Below are 23,208 nucleotides of genomic sequence, written 5' to 3' on the forward strand. Positions count from 1 at the left end.
GGCATTTCTCCCTGATGGACACACATGGATTATGGCTAGCTTGGCAGAAGCCCTGTCTGAGGCAAAGGTGTTTGAAATTCCTGTGTTTTGCCTCCATTTAACAGAGTCAAAACAGGAGGTTTCTTGGGTATTGACTACTCCCAGATCACCTTGCTCTCACATACATTTGTTTTTTTAGCTTTACTATTAGAGGTAGGACTGTCATAAAACAAGACACTGCTCCAGATTCGGGAATTACAAGCAAATAGAAGGCTGAGGGCTTACACAGTGTAAGAGGCGCCTGAGTCACAGTAGCCTCAAATATAGTCCCAGGTATCAGAGGGAGCAAGATTCTAGGCTGCTCGGTCCTCTTAAAGACTGGAAGGCCATACCTGAGGTAAAGTGTAAACTGCTGTAATGGGATGGCATTAATAAGCCAAGTAATAAATGCCAAGAGCAAGCCTGTAACTGCAGTTGTTGTGCCCGAGGTTTAAGTCCTCATTGTGGGTTTGCAGTTCAGACTGGAGCCCAGGTGTGAGAATAGGTAACTATTGGCATTATTGTCCTTAAGGGCAGGATGCACCTTCAGAGATTCTGGGTGGGTGGCTCCTGCAGATTACAAAGCTGACTTTCCTCCACACAGCAGCATTTCCCGTTGAATATTGAAATGCAGCCATTTATAACAAAGTTTGAATCAAACACTTTTTGCATTAGATTTGTCCTGACTCTTCCTTTAAGCAGGAGCCTATCTTTGAGTTTTTAAAAATGTGTTCAGTTTTCTAGGGTACAAAATCTAGGAATGATTGCGATGCCTTCTGTCAGCAGGCGGAAATTTTCTCCACCTGACTGTCATGCTTCCCCACACAAGACTGGACCCAGGAGTTTGCAGTTCAGATTACTGCTGATTCAGATTCCTCTCTAAGCTTCAAGCACATGCTGCAGGTAAACACTCCTGGCTCTGGAGCTCTAAGCACCTTGCCCTTAGCCTAAAGGAGGACAGAGTTACTGTCTGAGCTTCAGAAAAATTACGAAAAGCATGTTGACCTAAAAACCGTTTGGCCAAGATTATGGGATACTTTGCTGTTCCAGCAGCCCACAAGGCTATGGTAGAGGCCTGGGCTGAGGCATCATTAGCTTTCTCAGACCCAGGGAGGCCTGTTATAGAAGAGAACCTGGGCCCACAAGCTTAACACCAGCTATTATTTAAAAGAAAAAAAAAATATTTAGGCAGCACCACAAAGCAGCTTCTCTTAACAACCCAGAGGCCATTCTGCTGGGCAGCTCTCCTAGATGGCGGTTTAGGGACCAGGCTTCTCTCTGTCTTATGTCTCCACAGCGGCCCGAGTCCTGAGTGCTCCTCGGCATTTGGCCAGCAGGTGGAGGAAGGAAGCAGGGATCACAGAGCATTTGTGGGTCAGGGCTGAAGACGGAACACCTCTCTTTTGCCCAGAGTGGGCAGAAGGCTGGGACCGTAGATCAGCTGTGTGCCCTGGAAAAATACTCTGGTTTGGTGAACAGCTGCTCTCTGCCACACCAACTACGAGGCCCTAAGGCAATTAGAGGTACCGGGTACTTTCCCTCTTAGTCTGTCAGACCCAACTGGTTTGCTAGTCTTCTGGAACTGAGCTGCTAAGGACTCTTTTTCCCCCTTGTCAAGTGGGCTGCACAAATTATCTGAGAAATGAGAGTTTCAGTTAAGCATTTAAAAACCAAAATAACCCCTGGGGTGTAGGTTCAGGCATGAGTGTGGTTTAGAATTGCCTGGGGATCCTAGCATGCAGTCAGGGTGAGAACCACTGATGTGGCTGCATGGGCAAGTGTGGACAGAGAGAGGAAGTTAGACTGAAGCACAGCAGCGACTCGCAGGCAGGTTTGTATCTGCCTACACGGACAGAAGGCTGGCCAAGGCCTGTCCACAAGCGGTTGCTTTACTTTTGTCCCTTGTGACCAATAGTCTGATCAGCAGCTTCCTGAGCAATCAAGATCCCCCAGAGGGAGGGGGTGTCACCTGTCTGGGCAACACTCAGACACTGAGGAGTGAACACACGTAGGCCCTGGGTGAGTAGGCACGAGCGTGGCCAGCCATAGCCCGCGTGCTGGAATATTGGCTATCAGGTGGCCACATCAGCAGCACCGCACACGGGACATCAGGTAGGTGGAAGGAGCTCTGGACTTGACTAGAAAAAATGTTGAGGCCCTTAAACCAGTACACAACATTCCAGGGCCTGATCCATGGTCTCCGGGCCAGCAGTCCAGCATGTCTGGGAAACTTGTTAAGAAAGGCAGTTCGCATGTTCCACTCCCGGGCCTACTTAAGTCAGAAACTCAGGAGCGGGGCTCAACCATCTGTTTGAACAAGCCCTCCAGGTGATTTTGATCACATCAAGTACGGGCTCTGCTAGGCCTGAGTTCTAATTCTGTCATTTACTATCTGAGTGGACTGTTACTCCAGGTCCTCTCTCCTCCCTTCCTGGGAGTCCCGACTGCACCAGCTCTCCTTCTTCCTCACCGGCCAGCAGGCTGCTCCATGAACAGTGCACACTGAACACATCTGGGGCAGGGCTCAAGCCCTGTTCCTGTGGAAAACTAAAAAAGGAAGAGCAGAGGCCAGAAGTTCTAAAGGCCATACCCCCCAGGCAGCAGGACACTTGGTATAGCCCAGCTGAGCCCTGAGAGTGTTAACAAAAGGTATGGAAGACAGGACAGGGAGGGAAAAAAGCAGCAGCAGCCCTCCCAGCAGCCAGGCAGACTGAGGCCAGCTACCCGGCCACTGACCTCAGCTGAACCAGGCCTTGCCTACCAGAGGCCATAGGTCTCAGGGTCACACAGGGGCTTGGCCTGTGGGACAGGTTAGCAGTGTAGCACAGAGCAGTACACCCAGCGGGGACATATACAATTAAATAGCATGTTTAATCATCTCACAACAGACAGTAGTACAGTCGTATAAACTAAGTTTCTTTGTAAAAAGTCGCTCCCTCAAAGCCCCCAGTCCTCAATACCCTGATGCCATGGTTGAGGAACCAGTGACAGGGCCAGAGGGATTCAGGAAGTCTCTGTTCCAAGGAGCTGAGAGTCTTTCCAAGTCAAGGATGCCTTGTGAGCAGCTGAAAGCCCTATGAGGAGTTGAGGCACGCACGCGCACTCTTTACACACATGCAAGGGCACAGAGAGGACACGTGGACAAACGGACGTAAAGGAGACCCTAATGGGCAGTCGCACACATGCACTCTCAGGCCACAATGTTCTAGTCCGTTTGTGGCTGTCTACAGGGAGTAGACCTGGGTCCTGCGGCAGCCACGGCTGATCAGGAGGCAGAGGCAGTCTTTGTCCCGCCCAGCTGTCCTGACACAGCAGCCCAGCGGCCACAGGGCCACCTCTATTTCTGAAGCAGCCGGTTCTCTCCTAATCTTAGGCCGGCACCGCTTCTGCACTACAGCCAGCATCAATGGTGCAGCAAGGCGGCATCACTTTTTTCTAGACCTAGTGAGAGGGCGCACTCCATCCAAGAAGACAAAAAGCATTGCCCACAGGCAGGCTCTAGGAGCCCAGGGGCTGTGGGTGCTGGGTTCTGTACCCAGGCACAAGGGACAGTGCCAGGCCTCACTGTGCAGGCACCTGGGAGCAGCACACTGCTAACAAGGAGCTGAGAAGTAGGCCAGGAGCTGGGTATGTCTGCTCTGGGAGCAGCAGAGGAGTGTGAAGGAAAAAAAAAACAAAAGCCCTGAGGTGAGGCTGTTTTGGGGCCTACCAGACGGGTTTACAGAGGAAACCTCTTCATTCACAGCTTCATTCAAGGGTTCCTGGACAATGTCTGTGGATTCAAGTACGAGCAGGTCTGCTTGGGGGTGTGAGGATGGAGTGGCCAGTGAATGCTGCAGAACAGCTGCTCGCAACCATGAGAGTAAGTGAACCAGCCTGGTGTGCTCCTGGCCCCAGCACTGCCACCAGCTGCCCTGAGGAGACAGACCAGGGGCTACAAGATCTCTTCCCGTGGGCTCCTGGCCTTAAGCGGAGTCTGTCCATTGGGCACAGAACCATTTTGACCCTGCAGGAGTTTGCCCTTCTCTCGGTCTGGCCACGTGAAGATGGCATCATCGCTGTCCAGCTCCGACTCGGAATGCATCAGACTGCTGCTCAGCACTGGGCCTTTCTGTTTAATGCCTGCAAGGGAGACAGAAACCCGTGTCAAAACATGAGCCTTCCTTGGGTCAGGCTTGAGCCATTCTCCAAACCCTCCCCCCAACCTGAGGAGGGACAGGGACAGTCCGGGTCCTCCTGTCTAGTCCTGGCTAACTGGAACAGTCCCATTGGGGAACCCTCAGCAGGCCTGGGGCTCAGTGCTGACTCTATCTCCATTATCTATTTGCTTCAGTTCATGTGACCCAACGACCTTCTCTTGTCTTTCTTTTAAGTGTGGAATATTCTGTCATCTACCTTCATGACTAGGATGGAGTTCGGGAATGCAGGAAAGCATGTGAACAAGAAGTCAGGCTCTGGAAGAAGCTTTTCATCACAGCCTGTCTCAGTAGGGGTGGCAGCCTGCCAGAATCCCCACACTGAGTGGGACCAGCTTGGCTATGAAGATGTTAGCTCTGCTCTTGGTTTGCTCTGGCTCCATGGAACGATACTGGAGGTGGAGAGCAGACACGCATCTCTTAGAGGACTTTCCTACTGGGAGAGGCTGACTGAAGTGGGGAGACTCAGACAGTCCCAAGCCACAACAAGGACCCAGAAGAAGCAACTGAAGGTCAGAAAAGATGCCTGAGATTCTGCAAACTATCGGAGGCCCTTCACCACTTATCCTTATGGCTGCAGGGAGACCACACCATAACACGTGGCCTGGTAACAACAGCTTTAGGGCAGATGCCATCCCTAGGGTACCCTAGACAGGTGCCCTCCTGCTGGTACAAAGTACTTCTTCAGAGAAAGCAAAAGGTAGGCTGAGGAAACAGGACTAGAAATAGAAACTGCCAACAGAGAGAACCCAGTTTGGCAGTGCTCTCTGCCCTGGCACTGCCTGTCCCACCCCCAGAAGCTAACTCACCTCCTTTTATAAAAGGTGGTCCAGGGAGCCCTATCATCAACAGTCACTCTCACTCAACCACATCCTTCCAAAAAACACCATCGTGTCCTGAGAAGATTCTTGGCACTACTGCCCCTTCCTGACAGACATGACACATGGCTGTGAATGCTGAGGGCATCCAGACCAGACTACATCTGTTCCCTGGAGACAAGGAGTTCCCTAGCCTGGTTTACCTCAGGAGCACAGGCCTGAGCAGGCCTGCAGACAGCCACACCACCACTGATTCTCAGGATGACAGGACCACTGGGCCAGAGAATACTGACATCCTGGGCAACTCCAGTGTGGTAACATGAACCACGCCCAGGGGAGAGTCAAAACAAAGTCCTCGACCTCTCTGCTTTGTCTCTGTAGATGAAATAACCACCCCCTGGCTCTCCACGTCCCTTGGGGGCTTTCTTCTGTCATAAACTTTCCTTCTTTCCAGGACCCCGTGCCCACAGCTCCAGAAGACGGGACGACACGTCTGACTCCTCAGTCCACAGCACTCACCAGGGCCCTCCCACCACTAGCTCCTGCTCTGCTGGAACAACAGAGTGGCAGTCACCACAAAATACAAGCTAGGAAATGAGAGTTATCAATGGGATGTAAATGCACACGCCTCCGATGATTCAGCAGTTCCATTCTGGGTCTATACCCAACGGACGTCCATGCACGCGCCCACCAAAGGACACGGACAAGAACTTTGACAGCAGTGCTCTTCACAAAGGCCCAAAACGAAAAACTAACTGCCCATCGACAACGTAGCCACACAACAAACATACAGCCGTGAGAGCGAACAGCTATGACTGCACTTGACGACGCCGGTGAATCTCGTATACGTGACGTTGAGTGAAAGGAGACCAACACGTTTACGTAAATAACCCCAACAGAGGAAAACTGAGCGCTGGGGGAGGCAGTGACTGGAAAGAAGCACAAAGAGGGCACTTCTGGGAGGCTGATGACATGGCCACGTTCACTCGTGAGAACCCACCCAGCTGTGCTTATGATTTTCTGTACTATTATATTAGATCGGGCCATCAAAAACTAATTTTTGCAGGTCAACAGTCACTTATCAGTAGTTTCATATGGTTAGACTTAATATACGTCAACAGAAAGTTTTGAAAAAAATCAACGGACTAGCTGAACCAAACCAAACCCCCAGCTGCTGAAGTAAACTACATGTGGTGAGTGGGCCATTCCCTGTGTGAGGCCTGGAGGCTGCCTAGGCCCAGAGCTTTCCCTGCTCAGGTGACTCCCCAGTCACCTTCCCTGCAACATGACCCACTCAATCTATTCTTCAATCTGAACATCTTCGGTTACACAGCACAGCCTGCTACCCTGTTCACTTCTTCCTACTCATGTCTCTGCTCCAGGCACCTGCTGATCCACAGAGCCCAAAACAAAAGCCAGTGCTTCTGGCCTGCCAGCTTCTCCCACACCCTCAGCTGGACACTGCCAGAAAGAAGGGCTTGGGACCCTCACCGTGTCTCCTCTTGTTGCCAGGTGGCATCTGAGCGCTCTGTGGCTCTTCCTCACCAATAGCCCGTGGGCCTACCATCAGGTTTCCTTCCCACTTGGCCTCCGTAGACTCAGCTTCTTCCCTCCACCTCAGAAAATCTACCTGTCCAGCTGGTCCCCACTTCCTCCGTTCTCCCCTGCTCACTCCCCCTCCTCAGAAACCACCTTCAGCATCTCTGACCACCTGCAGGTTTGCTCCATGGCACTCTAACCCCATCCCACCTTTTTTTCACTGCTCAACTTCTAAAAGGGCTTTCTAAACTGTTCAGGGCCTCCATGTCCTCACTACCTGCTTGTTTCCTAAATAAACTGCGCCTTCACTTCTGCTGTGCTCACCATTCTGCTGTAGCTCTTTAGGTGACCAGAACCGTCTCCAGCGCCCCGTCAGTTCTGACCCTTTGCTTCTGCAGGAGCAGTGCTGCTGCTCCCTCGTGACTCTCCTCTTTCATCATTGATGGCCTTTGAGCTCCTTAGCCCTGGACCTCTTCTTTTGTCTCTGAACTTTCTCCCCATGAGGTGCAGATCTGCACCAACATAAAGAGGACACCTATATTGATACTTCAGTTCTGACTCTTCTGGTGGTTCTATGTAATTTGCACCAGAGGCCCTTTTTTGGGGGGTTTCATTTTTTTAAAAAAGTTTAAAGTCTTTTTTTTTTGTATGTTTTTCTTGAGGTAACACTGGCTTATAGAACTGTATATGATTTGGGGGTACAGATTCACACCTCTTCACATGTACGTTAACATACCATGCCCACCACCACACAGACACCCTAATTACATCAACAGTGCTGTTGTTCTGCTTTTTGGGTCAGAAGTCAGCTTTACCAGTGCCTCCATTCCGACACCACGCTTACTGAGCCATCATCACCTCCCCCGACCACTCCAAAATCTCCTTGCTGGCTTCTACCTCCAACCCCACCCCAGTGTCCTCTCCCGCAGTCACCTAAACATCACTAGACTCACCTGTCCAAAGCCAGCACGCTCAAGATGCTGTTCCTCCTCACCACCAGGGTAAATGGTGAACTCTGCAGGCCGATCTTAAAATTTTCTACAACTTGGTCCTTGCCAAACTGCCAGCTCACTTCCTCAATCCCACTTATGACTCTTCTGAACCAAACATTCCGTCTTCTCCAACATTTCTTCTCCAGTTTTTCCTACCTCAGGGAATAACCAACAATTCGCAGATGCCTGAAGTAAGGTGCTTAGGAGACACCCTTCTCATTTTCTCTCACTGCAGCCAACATACTACTGATCTCATTCATTAAGTCCTTCTCCGAAATGTATCTGGGATCTCTTATATTTCTACCATAAGGACATCCCTCATCTACTCTTGCCTTTCTCCAGTTCCTTCAGCCTGCAGCCATAGTTTTCTTTTTAATTGGTAAATCACACCATTCTGGGCCTCCCTGGTGGTGCAAGGTGTTAAGTCCCAGCACTATGAAGCTATCCACAGCCACTGCAGCATGAGTTCGATCCCCGACCGGCCAGGGAGCAACCCACATGGCGTAGCAGACCTCTCCTGTCGCACCTGCTGCTCCCCCCAGCAGTGTATTTCAGCCAGTCTGCCTGTCCTGCTCCCCACTCTGTCTCTGGTGAGTCCCCCTGCACCTCTGGCCTACACCTCAGTTCTTGCATAAATAGATCTTTTTTTTTAAATCACACCATTCACCCCCTTAAAAAAAAGCAGTAGCTCCCCATTGCTCTTGGAGGGAACCATAGCACGAACCACAGCACAACCCACGCGCCTGTCCAGCCTGTGTTGTGCACACTGGGTTCACCATGGCAGCATGTTGGCTTCTTTGACTTCCTCAAATGCCATCTGCTGCTGCCAGCACTTGGGCCTTCACCAATTTTGCTCCTTTGCCAGGAATGCTAGTCCCCGGAACTTTTCCATGGCTAACTCCTACTCGTCCCTCGGGCCTCAGCTCAAGTGTTACTACTAGTTTGCATATTTGAGTTTAGGGTGTGTCTGGCATAAGTCACAGAGTAGCCTCTGTTTGTTCACCTGGTACACACCAGTCTCAGCCCCTACTCACAGAATGAAACAGCCTTTGCCCTCAAGGACTTCACTGCTTGATTAGGGGACAGATATATAACTAGTGTAACACAGTGAGGGAAATGCCTAAGCAGACACATGGGAGAAAGATGAGCAGGACTTTTAACTTGCAGGTTAAGGGTGGGATGAGAGCTTTCTGGACAGAGATGGAACCAGTAGAATATGTTTATAAAGAGATGAGCAGGGAGGAAGATCTCAGAAACTTAGGTAAGCTCCCCAAGGCCTTATCTACCGGACTGAAAGTTCTATCTTTCCGTGCTGAAATAGTCACTGGGGGATTTCAAGGGGTGGAAGGACCTTGTCAGAGTAACATAAATACAACCTTGGCTGCTGTGTGGAGGGGGGTTGGACGCATCTCTACCTCCGGGCCTCTGCTCCTGGTACCCCTGTGTAGGATGCTGTGCCTGCAGCACCACATCTCGGGCTTACAGTCCCACCACCCCCAGGCACAACCTGTATTCCCCATCTGGGCTGCTGGGTGCACAGCCCAGACAGCCTGTGAACACTTCTTTTTTCCTGCTAGGGCTTTTCTCTCTCTAGAAAAAGACTGGAATTCTGAGGCCGAGTCAGTTTCCTTCACTCTCTGTTCCCCCTCCCTCTTCTAATAGAAAGCTTTAAGTATGAAAGATGTTTAATAGAGTTCTACCTGCAGTATTTAGGAATAGCCCCGTTCCTCCCCGGTGGCGCAGCGGTTGAGCGCTGGGTTGCAAAGCTGCCTGCAGCCTCTGCAGCGCCGGTTCAATCCCCGGCCGCTGGGCGAGGGTCCCACATGGCATGCAGACCTTTCCTGCCACCCGCTGCTCCCCTCAGCAGTGTACTTTGTCACTCTGCCTGTTCCACTCTCTGCTCTGGCTCTGGTGAATTCTCTCACCTTCCATGCCTCTGACTATACCCAGTGCTTGCTTACTTGCATGCATAAATAAATAAATAAATAAATAAATAAATAAATAAATAAATAAATCCTAAAAATAAATGAAGTTGGAAAGAAAATAAATAAATAGGAATAGCCCTGTTTGAGTCCAGCTCCGATAAACAGACCACAGCTGCCCCATGGCATATGGGAACTTCAAGCGACCCGGCCCAGCCGAGGAAGGGAAGACCTCTACCCACCCTGACTCATCTAGCCCCATCCCCAAAGGCCAGCCCCGCGCTTGTACAGTTGGAAATTCTTTGGGGTGGGATGAGGGGCAGCACCTGACAGGAGCCTGATGCACCTGGAGCTAGCAAGGAAGCTGCCCCCCTAAGACAGCCTGCTGGAAGACAGTGACAAAGCCTATGCTTAGTCTGCCAAATGCTGAAGACAGGGCCGTGGCAGAGGAAGGCTGGCCGACGCTGCCTGAGATCTCATTCCTGCCTCTCCTGGTCAGGCAGCAGAAACCCAGGTTCCCAAGCCTAACTGCAGGGCACAGCTTGAAACCCGAGAGGACTGACCAGGCAAAGGAAAGAAAGAGGACTAGTCCCTCTGCAAAGTAGAAGGAACGCTGAAAAGGGAGCTCTGGAGCCAGCCTGAAAAGGGAGCTCTGGAGCCAGCCTGACCCGTAAGCAATCCTGCCAGTGCAGGGCGAAGCTGGCCCTTGGCCTTCATCAAGTAGGAAACAAAATGCTTTCCAGCACAAACAGCTACCAGTGGCACATGTAGGAGGGGGCTAGCAATGGGATTGCTTTTCACAGGGAGACTACAAATCTAGATACGCCAGCTCCCAGGGCCACTACCTGCTCGGAGCGTCGGCTTCAGCTCGAGGCTTTCCTGATCTGTGGCATCCAGGATCTTGTACTTGCTTTTCCGTTTGGGTTTTCCTTTTTGCCTACAAAACACAATCCACGCTGTCAGGAAAGGCTCTGTGTGAGGGGCGGGAAGCCACCATGGCATGACAGGCAGACTGTGTGCAGGGCCCTGCCTTGGGGGAAGCTGCTTAATAAGAGGGCTGCTTCTCACTTCTCAGCCAGAGAAGGAGCAACTGACTGGTCCTTAAAATGTTCCTCACCAATTTCTGAGGAAAAGCAAAGGGACTGTGACCATCTTAGCATGAACTCAGTGCTCCACAGCAGCAGTGAAGGAGACTGGGTAAAATAACACCCTGTGCTTGAGGGTGTGGAGTGAAGGAAAACATTAAACCAACAAGTTGTTAATGGTGGTTGTCTTGGGCTGGCAGGAATTTTAAAAATTCTTTTAAATTTTCTAAGGTTTTTGTGAGTCATATCACAGACTCTCAGCTCTGCCGCTTAATGGTATGTCCATGCTGTTTTCCTAAGTTTCCTTATCTACAAAATAATAAAGGTTGTTAAGCATATTAAAAAAAAGAAAAGTTCTATAAATACTACCATGGTTCTTGGCACACAGTGAGTGTAGAAATCACACTTATTAATAATGAAAAACATCAAACACTACTGAGTATTAAGACTAATGAAAAAACCCAGAACACTTACTCATGACTGACCTCAGCATGCACTTATGTGAAAACGTGTACAAATGAATCTCAAATAGAAAGGAAGGCAGAAAAATGAAATCGTGTTCAGCTGGTGAGGATGAGATGAGTATTAAAGGGGACACAACCTGCAAGTGATCCAGGGCACAGCCCAGGTCTTCCGACTTCCACACAGACCACAAATTTGTGACATTTCCCAGGTTGCAAATAACTGTGCTAAGACCCACATAGTGGAGGGAGTAGATGAGGAGGAGGAAGCCTTGCACACGCCTTGAGTGCCCAGACCATTCCAGAGGTCTGGATTCGGCACCTTCATGTGGCGGGTACTAGCTATTCCTTTGATGAATGAACACATGACTAGAACCTGAATGAATTGCAAAGGAGAATCCATCTTACCTCTTACAACAACAGATTGCAGTCCAGGACAGGATTCCCAGGGCAACAACAATGACAAAGGAAGCAATGATAACATACAACACACTCCACTCTGCAAAGAAAAAGTAGTAAGAGTTCTGAAGAGAAAAACTAGAAGGGAGGTCTGGGCTGCCCCCCCCCTTTGGGTGGGAGGTGGCTTTGTAGACAAGAATGTCCCTGCGGTTTCCCCAGGGGAAAGTGAGACCTTGGAGTTGAAAGCAGCTGAAACTTTAAAACATTGGAATAGGGGCCTCCCTGGTGGTGCAGCAGGTTGAGCGCAGGGCTGTGAAGCTGTCTACAACCTCTACAGCACCGGTTCGATTCCCAGCCTGCCAGGGAGACACCCACATGGCGCGGCAGACCTCTCTGCCTCACCCGCTGCTCTCGTCAACAGTGTCTTCAATCCATCTGCCTGTTCTGCTCCCCACTCTCTCTGGTGAATTCTCTCACCCTCCCATGCCTCTGACCTGTACCCCAGTGCTTGTATAAATAAATTTAAAAAAAAAAAAAAAAAAGGAAAAAAAACCACATTGGAATAGTCCCTGCTCTGAGAACCCGGGGCAGTAGGGCAGATTGCAAAGAGGGCTGGGGGACAGAGACCTGAGTGCTTCCACTAGATTATACAGCACAGAGGCACCCCAGAAAGCCCGGAGGCCTCACGGTTGGTCTGATTTAGACTGCAATTTGCATTTAGTCTGACTTAAGCTTGGTTCTTTGTACATGACTGATTCAGAGCTTTCCTCTGAACCTTGAGCAAGTGTGGAGGAAGGAAGTAAAAAGTCCTCTGCAAACAGAAAATACAAGAAGTTCTCCTCGCCTGCTCATCTGCCTCAGAAACACCAACACCCACCCACTCAACTTAGAACCACATTTAGTGCCAAACCAGACGGCACAGAGCCAAGCAGAGAGCCACTTACCACAGTTGCTGTCTCCATCCCTCAGTTGCACCTTGATGAAATTCTCCATCCAGAAAGGATCACAGATACAACGTTTGGTGAATGAATCACAGTGGCCGTGGTCAGAACAGTTCAACTGACATGCTAAAAGTAGCAGGAAAAGGAAGAAAGTCAACAGGAGTGCGAGCAGGGGGTACAACCAGCATCCAGTGCCTGTGGACACAGGCTCCTACCTCCCTACCCTGCAGCGGCCAGTCTCGAGACTCCCACAGACCGGCCCCAAGTGCTCTTACAGTGTGGGCATGCCACTGATAATTGTCATGGTCAGGTAAAACGGGGGCAGCCAGGCAGGCCACTGACAAAGTTCCAATTTGTTTTCACTGGTTTCTCTGTATCAGCAGTTCTTAATCTTCTATGTCCCATAGACCCCATTCTCTGAATTATTTAATTACAAAAATAAAATATAGTATTCCAAAGGAAAACAATTATTGAATCTTGAAACAGTGAAGATTATATATTGTTTAAAAAGGACTACATCTCCAAAAACTGCATAGCAAAGCACTGTCATTAAAAGGGAACGAGAGGGTCTCCCTTGTGGCACAGGGGTAAAAATCTCAGCGTTATCAAGGTATCACCAGCCACTGCAGCCCAAGTTGGATCCCTGGCCAGGGAGGTGACCCACATGGTGCAGCAGACCTCTCCTGTCTCACCCGCTGCTCCCCCCAGCAGTGTATTTCAGTCGTTCTGCTCCCCACCCTGTCCCTGGTGAATCTTCTCACTCCCTGCACCTCTGGCCGGCATCCCAGTTCTTGTATGCATAGATATTTTTTTTTTAAAAGGGAAAAACGCTCTACTGAATAGAAGATATTTGCACATCACACCTCTAACAAAGGGCTAATATCTGAAATATATGAAGAACTCATACAACTCAACAACAAAAGAACCAAACCACCTGATTAAAAAATGGGCAAAGGATTTGAATAGACACTTCTCCAAAGAGGAGATGGCAACAGGCACGTGAGAAGACATTGATCATCTCTAATTATCAGGGAAATGAAAATCAAAACCTTAGTGAGGTGTCACCTCACATTGATTATCCAAACAACTATTTTCCAAAAGACAAAAACCAGAACGTGTGTGAGAGGGTGCACAGAGAAAGGAACCCTTGGTAATGGGAAGGTAAATTGGTGCTTTCTATGGAAAGCAGCATGGAGATTCTTCAAAAAGTAAAAATAGAAATTTCTTTTGAGCCTCCCTGATAGTGCAAGGGGTTAAGACACAATCTATGAAGGTATCAGCAGCCACCGCAGCACGAGTTTGATTCCCCCACCCGGGCTCTAGCCACATGGCGCAGCAGACCTCTCCTGTCTCGCCCACTGCTCCCCTCAGCAGTGTATTTCAGTCAGTCCACCTGTTCTGCTCCCCACTCTGTCTCTGGTGAATCCTCTCACCCCCATACCTCTGGCCTGTACCCCAGCTCTTGTATGCATAAATAAATAAATCTGTAAAAAAAAAGAAAACACAACAGGAAAATTCTTTCATTTCAGGGTATTTACCCAAGAAAACCAAAAATATTAATTTGAAGAGATAGATGTAATCCCATATTTACTGCAGCATTATTTACAACAGCCAAGAGCTGGAAACAGCCTAAGTGCCCACAGACAACTGGACGAGTATATATACACACAGAATACTAGTCATTGGGGGAAAAGATGACACTGTACCATTTATGACAACACAAAAGGTACTGTGCTTAGTAAAATAAAGACAGAGAAAGACAATTACTGCATGGTTTCATTTACATGCGGTATATAGGAAACCAAATGAATGAATGAATGAAATAACACAAAAATAAACTTTTAAAACATACAACCAAATCAGTGGTCACCAGAGGGAAGGGGAAAAGAGGTGGTTGAACTGGTTAAAAGGGGCAGAATTGGACTTTTAGTGATGAACTTAATGTTTACACATGGTGATTTATCAATATAATTATGCACACCTGAAACTTAAATGTTTTTTTACTTGAATGAAATTTTACTTCAATAAAAAACTTTAAGCAAATACAAATTTTTAGGGCCTCCCCAGTGGCACAGTGGGTTAAGCACAGCTCTGTGAAGCTATCTGCAGCCTCTGCAGTGCGGGTTCGATTCCCAGCCAGCCAGGGAGATACCCACATGGTGCGGCAGACCGTTCCTGTCTTGCCCGCTGCTTTCCCTCAGCAGTCTGCCTGTTCTGCTCCCTGCTCTGTCTCTAGTGAATTCTCTCACCCTCCCTTGCCTCTGGCCTGTACCCCAGTTCTTGTATAAATAAATAAAATCTTTGAAAAAAAAAAAAAAACGGGCCTCCCTGGTGGCACAAGGGGTTAAGAAGCAACCTATGAAGCTATTAGCAGCCACTGCAGCAAGAGTTTGATCCCCAACTGGGGAGCTACCCACATGGCACAGCAGACCTCTCCTGACTCACCTGCAGCTCCCCTCAGCAGTGTATTTCAGTACATCTGCCTGTTCTACTCTCCACTCCGTCTCTGGTGAATCCTCTCACCCCCCCAAACCTCTGGCCTGTACCCCAGTTCTTGTATGCATAAATAAATAAATCAAAAAATATATAAAGAGATTATAAAATTTTAAATGTCTCTTATAAGATATAGATTTGAGTCTAATAACACAATTTTGTAGTAGTGATAAGTGATATCTCATGTAATGTAAGAAACTATTGCCTTTAAAGTACAGGTTCTGTTAAAATTACTATAGTTTGTTGCCTACCTTCATAATTGAGGGGAAAAATTAATTTCAGTTAGAGGTTGCTTAAAGATGCAGTTTTTTCCCCCTCACACTCAGCCTCTCTGACACCATCTTAGGGGTCTGTGAACAGTAGGCTAAGAACTCTAATGGGTTGAGACTCTTGTGATAACAGTAGTGGGGAAAAGTGATTATCTCCATCTTCCCTGAGAAAGGAGATGAAGCCCTGGACAACCAGGACTATGGGAGAGTTGCAGGCACTGGGTAGGCTGATTCCCAACTTTCCAAAATTACTCACTGACAGTATTGATTTCCAGGGCTCTGAATATCAGAAAGTCTGCCTTTTGCTTCCGCAGTTCATTCTTGAGCATCGCTGCCACCTCATGACCTTTGAAGATCTGGCGGGGAGGATCATTTTGAACAAAAAATACCATCTTGGTGCTGCAGAGACATGCAACAGTATGAATAAGCAGAAGCTGTCAACAACAGGGGTAGCTGTCATCTGCTGAGTACCTTCTGTTTGTGCTAGACACTGTGCTACGTTTTATGTGCTTTCTCTCACATCAAGTCAGTGAGAAAGGTATTGTCAGTATCATTTCCACTTTATAGAGGACAACACTGGGGCTCAGAGGGGTTAAGTAAAATAACTTGCCCAAGGTCACACAGTTAATTATGGCAGAGCCAGATCGCAAATCTGTTATATCCGACTCCAAAGCCTATGCTTGTAGAAATGCCCTAAGCTGCCCTAGTTCTTAACAAAGGACCCATCCCAAATAGGTAACTGGTGGTAAGGAGAATGCTGTCAGCCTTTCAATAGGGCTATGGGGTTTGTGGTGCTTGGGTCACTTGTAAGACAAACCACAGTGCTTTATAAAATATAAATTGTTAGACAGCATCAGAGCATAATTCACAGGCAAAAACACAGCCAAGATGATCATTACCATGACAGCAATGAGCAAGTCCCTGTCAACAGTGTGGCTGGAACCAGACTATGTTACTCCATGCCCAGGATCCGTTTTGCTTCCTGACTGTAAATTTCTGTCCAAGGCAGGCCACGTTTGAACTCCCATCTGGGTGGCACACAATCTGTTCTCTAAGCCTCGCCTCCATTTTTGGTAGTCTGCTTCTTGAGCTCCATTTGGTTTTATAAACCAAAGCTGCTCAGTCAGTGGGTCACACTGGGGCATAGGTATGCCCAAGAAACTGATCTCCTTTCCACATAGGTCAGCTGGGTGGGACCTGGTATCCCAAAGTGCCATATAAACAGCATTATTTTCTGTAAGGCATGATAAAAAGTTTGGGAAGCACCATCATGAAAGACTTTCTAAAAGTTAGTGAGGCTAACAATGGGGCATTATAAATTCCAGAATCAAGAAACAAACCTTTACCATAAAAGATTTGTGGCCCATTATTTTCTCCCAATTACATAATCAATGCTTACAGTTTCCATTTCTGTCTATATACCAATAACCTCAAATATTTATCATCTATACCCACATCTCTTGTGAGTAACCAAATCTGTATCAGCAAATGCTTGCTAGAATCCCTACCCCATATCTTCCATGGCAACTGAGACCCAAATACCTCAAAAATAAACTTATAATAATAACTACGAATAAGTACTCAATATGTCACAGGGACTACACAAACATTTTCTTATTTAACCTTCAATAACAGCCCTATAATATAACCATTTTCACAAGTGACTTTGTAAGTGATAAAACGGGCTCAGAGAGGTGTGTAACTTGCCCAGAGCAACGATGGCAGAATTAACACCAACAGAGCAGGGTTCAGAAACCAGTTCTGTCTGGTCCGAGGACTGTGCTCTTTTCCTCCATAACATGCTGTCTCCCTTCCTTCACACCCTCTTCCTGAAGTCCTCAAATCAATCCAGGCTGAGCCAGAAAGCTGCAGTCATCAGTCTTTTTCATGCCTGAGATGCAGTAAGACCGAGTCTACACACAAACTGTTCCAGAACGTTCTGATGTCTCCCACTAGTCTCTACACTGCTCTCCCCAGTCACTTCTCACCCGCTTGGATCATCCAAGCAGCCACTTTCCCTTATCTTATCCCCCAGGCTGCTGAGCAGAGAGCTTTAACACATGCTAATCATCATGCTGTCTCTGACCCAGTATACCCTGACTACATATTAGAATCACCGGGGAGCACTTAGACCTCACCCCAGACCAACTAACCTGTAATCTCTGAGAGTGAGGTTCGGGTAATGGTATGTCCATAAAAGCCCCAGGTCATGTAGCTAGAGCTGGGTCATGGGTCTCACCTCATATCTCAATTTGGCTGAGACCCCAATATTGCTCAAAGCCAGCTTGCCTGGAGCTGCTATTCCCAGGCTTTACCACTTCCTCAGACTGCCCACCTCATCCACTTCCTTAAAGCAGATGACCTTGCCTTCAGTTTCAGAGACAAAAACATAGGACACAGGTACCAACATGCTTAAATTTCATTCTCTCAACCTCTAAATTCACCCACGGTGCATTCCCTTCTCTCCTCATATCTTCCAGAGAAAGAGATGCCCTTGTTCAGCCACAGTCAGTCCCCCAGACCCAGCTCCACTTACAGCCCACCTCCCTGGTTTTCATCTACTTTTCTTCTGTTCCATCTCCAGTCTGTAAAAATGTTCAAATATGCCCCAGCATGGCCCTCCCCCTAAAAAACCAAAAACAAAAGAGAACTCCAAGGACTCTCCATCTTTAAAAGGTGTCCTTTCAATCTTATTTCCCATATTAATTTCAGTACCCACTGCTTCAAAGAGTTGTTATATTTACCATCTCTGTATCTAAACCATGAAATGAATCTGCCCTCTACCTCCAACATCTTAGTAAAATGCTCACTACGGTTTTGATGGCATACTAATCACAAACCCAAAGGCCTGGCCTGCATCCTTATCACACCTCCACCCTTGTAGCATCTGAATCCTGTGCAGCCCCAACTGCTAGTTCTTCCCCGCACTCTAGCAAACCTCTCCCACTGAGTTTTTCTCCCACTTCTCTGACTGCGGTTTCTTGGTTTCCTTTGCTGGCTCCTGTTTCTTTGCCTTCTTTTCAAATATTAGTGTTCTCCAGTGTTCTGTCCTCAACCCTCTAGATGTTCCCCAGTGTGACTCATTAATCCTCACGGCATTGACTCCTGCCTGGATTTGGTGACTCCCTCTCTCTGGCCTTTCTCTCCACCACCTATACGTGCTACCATAGGATGGAACATCTCCCCGTGTAACCCATAAGACATCCAAATTCAATAGTCAAAAGTAAACTCATTATCTTTTCTATGAAACTGGTTCCTTCCGTGTCCCTAATCTCAGTTACCAGCATTCTCCATCTGTCTATCTCCATCAACCAAACCAGTCTCATGTGATGCCCCATTCACCTTTATTCCCAAAGAGTCCCCGAATCCTACTGACTTATCACTGAATTTCTTTCAAATTCTCCTTCTGCTATTTCCATCACCACTATCTCAATTCAAATTTACCTTTTTACTAGACTAGTCCACAAGCCTCCCGACTGGTCACCCAGACAACTGTCTCTGTATTTTAGCCGTGCCTCTACACTACTGATCCCACCTAAAATTTAAATAAAAAGAAAACTTATTTCCTGGCTTTAAAAATAAAACAAAAACTTCACAACATAAAATAAGCTAACTTTGGTACTCTTGCTCACCCTATTAAAGCTAAACTTGTTGGCTTGCATATATGCCTGGTCTCAGCCTACTCAGTCAGTCTTATCTTGGACCATGTCCTCAGGTCCAGTAAACTCTGAACCAAGTGATGCTTCCCCGAGGAAACACTGTTCCTTTGTAACACAGGACCTTTGCTCATTCTGTTTCCCTATTCTGAATTTCCTCCTACTCCTCCTATGCTTGAACAATGCAAATTTTACTTCTTCCAGAAAATCTTTGGATTACCCCCTAGCCCAGCCCTCCTGAAAGAATTAATCACCCTTGCTTCTGTGTTTCTAAGATACCACATTTTCTGTCAAATTCACTCTGTACTGATGTTACACGTATACCAGATTATCTCCCTAGCCTTTAAAATGACGGGCTTCCCCTGCCCTTGCACCCTGGCTGTCATATCTAGAATAGAGCCTTTCACCTACACCAGAAGAGTAAAAGTTCATTAAAGAAGTACATACCATGAGTGTGGTTCCTGGTCAGAGAACCCACCCTTCTCTGTCTATACACACTATTTTTCAGCTCAATAAAGAAGCCCCAGGGGCCCCTGGTCTTTCTTTCTTTCCCCCCGTTAAGTGCCCAGCTACCTCTGCTCCGTGTACGGCTGAATCTTTTGCACAATGATGTCGGAATCCAGCACCCCCAGGAGGACCCCAATCTGGCGGATGAACATCCCCTTCAGCCTCTCAGTTAGCTGACTGACGTTGACATCCAAGATGATCTCCACCAGGTTGTTTTTCCTGGGATCTGGAAAGCATGTGGATCAGTTATGGCTTTAGAATAGCAGAGTTAAAAGACCTGCCCCTATGCATCTGCTTTGGTACAAGAGAGAAGTAGTGAGATCATTCAGAAATGCAACTGACCTCCTTCACACAGAAAGGGGAATAGTGAATTCCTACTAAAGTAATCTGGGGCTGGCTTATAGAGATTCAGAAACATTTATGGTCTCCATACCAACCTGACAATTACCAGGCACATGCTCCCAGGTTGAAGCAGGGAGGCAATGGAGATTAGTGAAGGGAGTGGAGAAGAGAGAAACACTTCAGGGTTTGTTTTAAAAGTCCCTGATCCAAACTGTCTTTCCTTAACTTTTCAGGCCATCTGGGGGCTCTCTAGTCATCTCCCCCCATCCACAGCACAAGGGAAAATGTCTAGCTCAACAATCTTACCAAAAATGGGAATGAATCTGCTCCACAGATTTGAAAACAGTAAACACAAAGGAAATCCAGGCAACCAAGAAACAAGGATTTCATTAGAGCAACATCACAGCTGTACAATCTTTTTACAACTCTAGAAGTGTGAGTGTGGTTTACTTTGGAATATGTCTCAGAGACTGTTCTACATTTGGGTATTAAAAGTGATTATACAGAATAACTTATTCATATGCTTGGATGCACTATTTGCCTGTTCTAATGTATAATTTACATAAATAGTAGACTATGTTCTGGCTCTAGACACAGAAGAGACTTTATAGTGCCTTAGCTGCTGTCCTTCAGTGGGAAAGGACAGTGTGTGAAGGACCTGCCAAAATCCCTTTCCCATTTTAATCATCCATACATTAGCTTGGCCTAGATAATAAAAAGCAGGTTAAAATTAATACCTTCTAATCAGATGCCCATAATTTTATAAACTTCTACCCTACCCCCACATTCATTTCTTCCCTAATGCCAAATTAGCCTCAAAACAAAAACTTGATTCTATTTAAGAAGAAAATCTTATTTCTGCAAATCTTAAAAATGTAAAGGACACCAGTTACTTTACCTTCCTGGGCTGTCAGATAAAGCCTGAGGCTCAACTTATAAAAATAAATTGTTTTCTGCATCTGGGTGCTGATGAGACATCATGACTCAAGTTATTCCTGTGCTCAGATTCCCAAAGCACCCAATTCCTCACTCATCAGTCACGTGTAGAGAAGAAAGTGCTGGCCTAGGTGCACAAAGGCCTGGCTCTGACACAACCCCTGTGTGACGCTGAGTAAGCCCTGCCCTCTCTGAGTTTCTGTTTCTCTGACAAGAGTCGAGGGAGGTCTATATTCCTGCATGGGTAGGAGAGGTACTGATGGAATGGACAGGGGTTTTCAGTTTGGGGTTTCTATGATATTTTTAAAAGCTGGACGTGCCAGCTGGCTCTGTCCATACTAGGGGGAGCGGGTCTCAGGTGCAAGGCCCTGCTCAGCTGACCCAGTGATTCCATTCAGGCTCATCTCTCCATGAACTCACCAGGCTTCACCTCCACAGTGGTTCGGTCTACGTCGCTCTCGCCCTTTGCATCAGTCACTTTCAGGTGAAATGTGTAGGTTCCCTCGACCAGGTTGGAAAGGAACAGGATAGGGTGGCGGTCAGTGTGATTTAACACCTCCTGTGGGGTTGAACAACATGACTAGGTTGCAGGAAAAAAACCTCCCTCCTTTTGTGAAATTAATTGCTGCTTTTGTCATAATTTAAGGCCCCCTCTTGGCTGGACTGCTTTGTGTCTGGGCAGTTCCGGCTGTGTAATGGCACTGCCCACAGCCACCAGGGCCAGGGGAGAGAAGCACATTCTGTGCCACACTAGATAACAGAGTGACCCTAAGTCTACCATTTAACCTTCCTGGAACGCAGAGAATGATCTGGATTTGATACAAGGGACCAATTAAAATGGATACTGGAATGTTTGGCTCAGACTCCTCTCCCTATTTCACCACCTTGACCTTCTACACTTACCCCTGCTGCTGGGCTCCCCTCATCTCGAGTCCAGAGATAGCTGACTATTCCCTTGTCATCAGAGGACTTGGAGCCGTCCAGCTCTGCTGTGTCCGTGGGCAAGGTAATCACCACATTCCCAGTTATCCTGGCTATAGGTGGTTTGTTCATTTCTAACCAAAGAGAAAGTATTGAAATAATGTAATATTCTGCAAAAGAAGGAATGCGTATTCATGATGCATACAGGAAAATTAAACACTGAGAGCATCTTAAATGGAGACCTATTTTAAGTGCCTATCCGTGCTGGCAGCTAACAGTATAGATTTAACGCCACTAGTGTGCAGGTCCTGAGGCTCCAGTACTATCCAGAGTCACGTTCTCCAGACACAGCTTACAACAGAAGAGGCAGGTGCAGTTTCCTCCCATATTCTCAAAGCAGCCTCCCTGAAAGAATCCATTTCTCTGCCTTGGAAGTATATGATGCCTGGAAACAAAGGCCTAAAGTGGACTAAATGTGTCAGAGTGTAGGTTCATCCAGCTGACATCACAAATGCTCTTTAAAACATGGCTTTAAATGTTATTCTCTGAATATCTTTTTTGATTCTTTCCTTAGTACTTTAATAGATTTTTACATAGTACTATTTTTCTTTTTTAAATTTAATTTAATTTAATATATATTTTACATCATTCTTCCTTTTTGTACAATATTTGCTTTCTCCTCTCAGGTGTAGTCCCTGTAAAATCCCCACCACCAATTCATCCGTGCTCCATCACCATAGTCCCTTATATAAGAACACATTCCCTCCCCTGTTTTTTTTTTCCCTCCCCTGTTTTGATCCTCTCCCACCCCCTCCCCTGAAGAGTATCTCTGATTAATAGCTGCCTGTTAATTTTTTTTAATTTATTATCATTTTTTTTTCCTGATCCCTTATTTGGTTCCCTTATATTCCTCCTATAAGTGAAACTATCCGATATTTTTCTTTTTCCTTCTGGCTAGTTTCACTGACCACAACCCCTTCCAGCTCCATCCATGTTGCTGCAAATGGCATGAGCACATCTTTTTTGATTGCTGAATAGTATTCCATTGTGTATACCACATCTTCTTGCTCCAGTCATTAATTTTTGGGTATTTGAGTTGTTTATATATCTTACCTATTGTAAATAGTGCTGCAATGAACATTGGGGTGCAGGTATCCTTTTGTGTCCCTTGGGTAGATCCCTAGGAGTGGAATTGCTGGGTCATATGGAAGCTCCACTTTTAGTAGTTTAAGGAGCCTCCACACAGCTTTCCATAGTGGTTGGACCAGTTTGTACTCCCACCAGCAGTGAGGGAGAGTTCCTTTTTCTCCACATCCTTGGCAACATTTTTTTTCTTTTTTTTTTAAAATGTGTCATTTTTGCTGGTTAAGGTGGTATCTCATTGTGGTTTTGATTTGCATTTCCCTGATTACAAAAGATACTGAACATTTTTTTCATATACCTGTTGGCCATTTGTATTTCCTCTTTGGAGAAGTATCTTTTTAGCTCTTCTGCCCATTTTTTTTTATAGGATTGTTTACTGTTCTTGTTGAGTCTCATCAGTGCTTTGTATATCTTTGTGACCAGTCCTTTATCAGTAGTATTGTGTGCAATTCCCAATCAGTAAGTTGTCTCTCTATTTTGGTCAATGTCTCTTTTGCTGTACAGAAACTTTCTAATTTGCTGTAGTACCAGCTGTTCATCTATTCCTTCACTTTCTTTGCTTTAGGGGAA

General features: G+C 46.9%; 1 protein-coding gene across 1 annotated transcript in view; it reads right to left on the minus strand.

Annotated features, from left to right (window-relative positions):
* Window positions 1-3,952: 3,952 nt before the first annotated feature.
* The window catches only part of KIAA0319L (KIAA0319 like), a gene marked incomplete at its 3' end in the record, with an annotated part of 94,775 nt that continues 75,519 nt past the window's right edge, over window positions 3,953-23,208 (minus strand). The window contains exons 14-21 of the mRNA XM_084242742.1: window positions 21,478-21,629; window positions 20,995-21,133; window positions 19,363-19,522; window positions 15,390-15,532; window positions 12,375-12,497; window positions 11,440-11,530; window positions 10,331-10,422; window positions 3,953-4,140 (exon numbers count right to left, since the gene is read on the minus strand). Of these exons, the coding sequence (XP_084098868.1) occupies window positions 3,953-4,140; window positions 10,331-10,422; window positions 11,440-11,530; window positions 12,375-12,497; window positions 15,390-15,532; window positions 19,363-19,522; window positions 20,995-21,133; window positions 21,478-21,629 (1,088 nt within the window). The remainder of the gene's footprint in view (window positions 4,141-10,330; window positions 10,423-11,439; window positions 11,531-12,374; window positions 12,498-15,389; window positions 15,533-19,362; window positions 19,523-20,994; window positions 21,134-21,477; window positions 21,630-23,208) is intronic.

This window comes from Talpa europaea, assembly GCF_964194135.1.
Source record: "Talpa europaea genome assembly, chromosome: 9".
NCBI lineage: Eukaryota > Metazoa > Chordata > Mammalia > Eulipotyphla > Talpidae > Talpa > Talpa europaea.